General features: G+C 53.7%; 1 protein-coding gene across 1 annotated transcript in view; it reads left to right on the forward strand.

Annotated features, from left to right (window-relative positions):
- Positions 1-6,896: 6,896 nt before the first annotated feature.
- RAB11B (RAB11B, member RAS oncogene family) overlaps positions 6,897-7,047 on the forward strand; it is a 17,462-nt gene continuing 17,311 nt past the window's right edge. Inside the window, exon 1 of the mRNA XM_026068932.1 lies at positions 6,897-7,023. Within this exon, the coding sequence (XP_025924717.1) occupies positions 6,984-7,023 (40 nt within the window). The 5' untranslated portion in view covers positions 6,897-6,983. The remainder of the gene's footprint in view (positions 7,024-7,047) is intronic.

Below are 7,047 nucleotides of genomic sequence, written 5' to 3' on the forward strand. Positions count from 1 at the left end.
CCTTTGCCTGTTTATACCATATATGACTAGTAATTTTCTCCTGAAGTATGTATCACAATTTATGGGGAAATGATTATGTATTTAGAGATGAAATGATCTGTGGGTCTAGCAGGAGCCTTAATGAAGATGATCTGCTCATCAGGTAAACTCCAGAGGTGCAGTGTGATCCCTCTCCAGCTAGATGGGCAAAACCACCAGATCTGTGGCACATCCCAAGCTGATATTGAAGCTGGAGAAAATGGCAAGCACTTACTTACTTTACTACAAAACACAAAATGGGAAAAAATGCTCATTCAGGTAGGGAAAAGCCTGGCTTATTTCTAGGATGATTAAAAATTGAAGAAAGAAATCTGGCTTTCAAAGGCTGAGTTCAGTAATGGAGATGAGAGTAAACGTGGCAGTTCCACAGAGCAACAGTATAAATAACTGACTTAGCCCAATACTTAGATGGGGCCTGCTTCCCCCAGATCCTGTGTCCGTCCTTCTTCCCTAGGGAAAATCCTGGGATTAATGATAGCCAGAAGCACAACCACACAAACAGCCCATTATACCCTGCCCTGAACTCCCCCTACTCCTGCTTGATTTTGGAAATAGAGTTTTATGGTGTTCCGTTTGCTTAATTCAAAACTTGTTTAGTCCCTGGGTCCAGCTGCTACTGGAGTGCCACGTTTCAGTCCATGCGCTACCGTGACTAGACTAAGGCATTTATTTTATGCATAAAATAAAAATTGGTGAAGCAAGTACACCATATTTATTCATTGACAGATTCACATTTTTTGGCAGAACATGGCTTTGCTCTCCAGAGGTGCATTTGATCTTCAGCACCTACAGAAGAAACCTTTGGGAGACCCCCCTAACACACAGCTCCCTGCAAACCTCAGCCCCGAGGACAACGCCAGCCGCAACAAAGCCCGTTGCAAAACACCAGCTTGGGCAAGGGTGTAGACTAGCCAAACGCACAGGTTCCTGCCTAGCCCAAGAACTAGACCTGCTGCTTTCTTCCATCTCTTGGTCTTAGCCTATTCTGCCCTGCGGTTCTCCAAGCCCTATAAATGACGATGCCACAACAAACTTTCAGACTGCAGGTCCCAACGGCGTGTATCGAGTCCCGGAGCCCTTCCAAGGCACAAGCGGATTCACCAGCTTCTGTGACCGGTCCATTTGCAGTAGAAGCAAGTCCTGGGACTCTGCCCCCACCTGAAATACTCCTTGAATCCTCCAGCCCATCCAGTTTTAACAAATACTTTAAACATAGCTTAGCGCCATATCCCGGAGCTGAAATGAAAGATGAGGCAGCTCCCTCCAGTGACGAAAGGAGAAATGGCACCCAACGCTGCAGAAAACACCACTGCAAATAGTCCTCCGGTTACGAAATGCTGCTGCTCCAAATAGGCCATGGCTCATGCACAGGCTGTAACACGTTATGCGATCCTGTGGCCCCACAGCAATTCCTAACATTATGTTCCATCTGCGGCTGCAAAAAAGCTTTCGTCATTCCTTCAGCCCAAGCAAAATGTGCTTAGAGTTCTTCGCAAAGCTTCTCAGTGCAACTGGAAGTAAAGGGCTGCTGCTAATTTTGATCACCCATCCTGTTTCTGAAAGGACTGTTTTCCACCATCCCCACTTCGTACAGGTTTTCTGCCTGTCACAGCAGTGCAAGATGAACAATATCTGCCTTTAACCCCCCAAAAGTGCAAAGCGAGAGCAGGAGGTCTGTGAGGGCTGCAGGGCGAGTAGCCCATGACGGAGGCAAGCGCTCTTGGCTGCGGGGCAAGCGGAGCAGAAGCAAAGCCTCGGGTGCCACGGACAGCAAGAGCTGAGTAGAGCTGTGAGACCCCAAAGGAGTCCCAGGCATTTAGAAGGGCTGCTCCAAAGGCTGGAATCAGACGTGACCCTAGCACACGCCAGAGGAGCGTGCAGTGGGTGAAGGCAGAGGAGGTCCAGGGGACCATCGGCTAAAGAATGCAAGGTCTAGAGGATAGATAAGGTGGGACAGGGCTTTTGGGGGCAGAAATCCTGAGGCTGGCCAGAGGATAGCCTGGAGCTAAGGGCCACAGATAGAGGGAATGTGGCATCAGGGCTGGTGCCTGACTGCATGATTCAGTGCAGAGGCCAGACGCATTGGCGGGAGCATATCGAACTGCACATGGAATGGACCTGGTGGGCTCCCTCAGACCATCATTAGACCAGGAAGATGTTGCGCATCAGATACCGGCATCTCGACCCAGCAGTGCACCAGTCATTTGCAGCCTGTAAGGGCTCCCTGGGCGAATGTACAAACCATGGCAACTTCCTCAGAAAGCAAGGAGAACATGGATCTGATGTCAAGAGCCACAAAACCAAACTGGCTGAACCACAGAACAGATGGGAGATATCACAGCGCATCTTTGCGCCCCCTCTTTTTTTTTTCCAGAATGGTGAAAACCAAACCAATATTTTCAAAGTATGGTGAAAAGGAAGAGCATTCACGCACACACAAAGCTGCACCAGATCTGTTAGGCAGGCTTAACCCCCTGGTTTCACCCAGCGGCACTGAAAGATGTGGAAGGGGAGAAGGCCCACCTGCCTGCTCAGGCGATGTATGCAAGACAGGCATTATATCGAGCCCCTCACCAGCAACATAGGCTGTAGGATGTGCTGTTGCAGAGCAACAAAACAAAGCAAAGCAAAACAAAAAAGGCAAATTGGCAAAACTGTACTTGAACCTGAAACCTGGTGCAAATCCAAGAAATGGCAAATTAATAACAAAACATGAGTTCTCCATAACTTTCTGCCCACCTACACACCCCAGGCACCTTTCAGCCACGATAGTCAGCTTCTCTAGCAGCAGGAAGATTCACATTTGCAAAGTGGTCACTCATTCAATATGAATTGTGTTTCAGATGCCTGGCTGACACACTGCAGGATGATGCTTCCAGTCCTCCCAGTGACTTCAGCTGTTCTGCTGGAGCTTGGCATTGCCAAGAACAAATCGCTCCAAAGGCATGGGAACTCACAAGGTCAAGCTTTCCATGGAAGTGTCCATCATGGTTTTGCAAGCACTCGCATCCTTGTCAAAGACATGTCCTACGCAGAAGATTGCCAAGTATTCTGAGACCCATGGCACAAAGTCCAGCTGGAGGCCAGTCACTAGTGGTGTCCCCCAGTGGTTGCTACTGGGGCCAATATTGTTGAACATCTTCATTAATGACCTGCATGATGGGACCGAAGGCACCCTCAGCAAGTTCACAGATGACACAAAACTGGGAGGAGTGGCTGATACACCAGATGGTTGCACTGCCATTCAGAGGGACTCGACAGGCTGGAGGAATGGGGAGAGAGGAACCTCATGAAGTTCAACACAGGGAAATGCAAACTCCTGCCCCTGGGGAGGAATCAGTCCATGCACCAGTACCTGTAGGTGCTGACCAGCTGGAGAGCAGCTTTGCTAGACGGACCTTGGGGTCCAGGGTCACAACAGGTTGTACATTGGCCTGCAGTGCACCCTCGTGGCAAAGAAGGCCAACAGTATCCAGGGCTGCGTTAGGAAGAGCATTGCCAGCAGGTCAAGGGAGGCGATCCTTGCCCTCTGCTCAGCCCTGGTGAGACCACATCTGGAGTGCTGTGTCCAGTTCTGGGCTCCCCCATACAAGAGAGAGAGAGATGGGCATGCTGGAGTGAGTCCAGCGAAGGGCCACAAAGATGATTAAGGGACCGGAGCACTTCTCATACAAGGAGAGGCTGAGAGAGCTGGGATTGTTTAGCCTTGAGAAGAAAAGGCTCTGGGGGATTTTTATCAGTGTTATAAATAAATATCTCACAAAGGGGTTTTCCTGCTAAACCAACCCTCCGCCCCCCCCCCCCAACAACGCTCATTCAGGACTGATAATGCAACTCATGATTATGGAACACGAACAAAGCAATGGAAGTAAAGCGCCTCCGTCACAAAACCAGCAAGGAGCCACCCTCCTCTCTCTCCTGTTACCCAGCCGCTTACGGGATATGGCATTATCGGAGGTGTGGGAGACACTTTGCCTTAGGAAACTCAAGACAGGATTATTCCACTTCCCAGGAGATTCTCCAGCCAACATGTTACAGCTGTCTCTCCTGCTGATGCTACTTAACTATTCATTGGTTGGATGCTCCATGTCCCAGGGAATGCTGTAGTCATTACACAACAGAGTCATCTGCTGCGGTCCAGCGAGGATATAAAGATCATCAACAGGAGAAAGTGATAACATGTTCCCACAGATCCTGGTTGCTAAAACTCCCCTGTGCATGGGAAGGATTAAAAGCCCAATACCGCCCATCGTAGGCAAGTACCGAGACTGCAAGGAAAAGGTGAGGAGAGAGCCTTGTTCCTCGCTTCTTCAGAAATCTCTGTCGGTCAGAGAAGAAGAACTTGCCCGGCCCATTGCTGAGCTCAGAGTTAGCATCCTCCTTAGAGCCCTGCGTCTATGAACTGTTGGCTTTCCTCCCAGCTGCCTCAATTGCCCTGTATGCAACAGCAAGGTGCGTTACATCCTCTTACATTGCGTTGATGCACTACATTAAAATAATCGTCATCCCATTTTCAGGCCCTACTTCACATACAGAATAATTTTTGCTGAGCAGAAGCTAGGTACCACCGCCGATAGCTAGCTGTTATTCCGGGTGCTGCTTGTTCGCACACTCCCACACATTTATTAGCACTTACATGTGGGAAATGGGACCCCTAGAAACGAAGATCCAAATTACCCAAGGGGTTCAGATGTCTAAGGCAGGGGTAGCTCGGTGCCTAGGCACCGCGAGGGTCTGAATCTGCGACTTGCGGAGTCAGACGGGAAGCCCAGGACAGACGGATCAGGGAACTGCACCCGCAGCTCCCACCTCCCCAGCTACCGCTCACGCACCGAGCATCTCCGAAGGCTGACAAAAATAAGCCCAAAGAAATCTCTTCCCTTCCCACTTTCTCAGCCTTCGCTCCCATGTGATAATAGAGACCCACTAGTTCTTTAGCCAGCTAAAGACTCCTCCAGGAAAAGTAGGACAGACAAGCCCTGATAAACGTAACACGGAAGAGCTAAGAAACAGGTCTAATAAGCGGCGGGAGCTTTCCTGCACATCACAGAGAGAGAAAACATGGAGTCGCAATCTTTACCGGGAGGGTTCGTCTCGGCCACAAATCCGACACATTAAAAAAGGGACGTGACACTTGCCTGCAAGCGAACGTTGCACAGGCGCACGTTACGTAAGGTGCAAATTTAAAGCGGCGTAATTAAATCAAGGGGAACGTCTCTGTGATCCGCTTCCTTCAGAGGGCTATCGGAGGTTTCCCTTACAGCTCGCTCTGCGCTAGGAGGATTAAGCGGCATAGCTACCCTGCCAGAAATGCGAAAAAGCATCCTGCTCGGGCCCGACACGGCAGCAAACTCTGCGGGCAGCCGCTGCTACTCCCCAAGCGGCGAAACGTCCTCTCGCTGTTATCACTTATTCAGCTCAGGAAATTGCCTTAAGCCATGCCAGGAAAAAAAGGGAAATGTTTTCCTAGAACAAGTTGTGTCACCACACGGGACATTTTTTGCCAGAACAGCTCTTTCTGATTGCATTTAGTGCAGAAATGCCTGAGACTCCAGGAGGGCCCTGCTGTGCTGAGCACCGTTTGGGGCAGAGGAGCCTTTGGAGAAGAGAAGAGCCCAAGGAGAAGGGCAAAGCCACAGAGCGAAGGATGGAGTGGCGCTGAACTGCATTTGGTCATTGCGTGGGGGGCGGTTTTAGGAGAGAAAACAGCAGCAGGTCGCAGACGGGGCCCGAGCCGGGATGAGTCCTCATCTCCTCCGAAGCCCCGGCGGGGACGGAGCAGCAGGCGGAGGGGGACAGTGTGGGTGCCGCGGCGGTGGCCGGGCTGAGCCGGGCAGCCGGGGGCGACTGCTCCTTCCCCTCGTCCTGAGTAGCCCCTGCGCGGGCGAGCGTCTGCGGGGGAGACCCGGCGCTCCGCTCTGCCTGCTTCCCTTAAACACGGAGCCGGCGCTCCCACCCGCTTCACCCCGGTCGGGATGCAACCCAAATCGGAGACTCTTCTGGCAAACATTGCTCTGGGAAGCAGTGTTGTCGCTGAAAGGAAGGCGCCCCCCCCCCTCGCTTTTCCCTCCGTGCCCTTTTCCTTCCTCTCATCCTCCTCTTGTCTCCGTGCTGCGGAAGCTCCCAGCTGGGCTGGGGATTAATAGCAGTGATAAAACCGCAGACTCCCTGTGCTGCGTCTCTTTTCCGATCCGGGGCCCAGAAACGTGCGACTCCGAGAAAGGGACTGAGCGTGGGAGCGGGGCTGGGAGAGGGGAAGGGGCCAGGCAAGGCTGTAATGGCACCAAGGACGTCGACTTGGGGCAGCTGGGGACACGCTGGCCACCACGCGGGTGCGTTGTGTGCTGACTCCTGACTCCATGAAGCGGCAAAGCTCACTTGGGCCATTTCGCCCCAATTAGGGGATCACATTTCCCACCCAGACCCCACCGAAAGGGAGTGTCGGCTGCTGTCCCGCACGCAGACACAGACGGCTGGGCGATAGTGGCCAGCAAATCAGCAGATGTGTCCTGGGCCACCTGCCCCCTGGCTCCCTCACACCCGGGCCCGGCACGGTGGCAGACCCGGGCACTGCGGCCGCCGCCGCGCACTGCGGCCTGCCGGGTGCTCGGCGCTGCGCATCCCCGCAACGCGCCGAGGCCCCGCCCCCGCCCGAGCCAGACCCCGCCCCTCTCCGCCCCGGCCACGCCTCGCCTCGCAGGGTCCCGGCCTCGGGCACCCAAGCACCGCCCCTCCCCAGCTGCCCTCGTCCGATTGGAGATCCCCGMCCGCCAGTCAGAGGCGCGCCCGCCGCCTATTGGGCGCGGTTGGTTGTTCTCGCGCGCCGCCCGCCTCCTGCGGGCTCTGGCGGGCGCTGATAGGCGGCGGCGGGAGCGGCGCTCCCCCTCCCTCGGGTGGGCAGCGAGTCGGCGCCTGGCAGCGAGAGGATCGGCGCCGCCATCGCCATGGGCACCCGCGACGACGAGTACGACTACCTCTTCAAAGGTACTGCCGCCGCCGCGCGCGGGG

The sequence above is a fragment of the Apteryx rowi genome, unplaced genomic scaffold (genome assembly GCF_003343035.1).
Source record: "Apteryx rowi isolate R43461 unplaced genomic scaffold, aptRow1 scaffold_283, whole genome shotgun sequence".
Classification (NCBI taxonomy): Eukaryota; Metazoa; Chordata; class Aves; order Apterygiformes; family Apterygidae; genus Apteryx; species Apteryx rowi.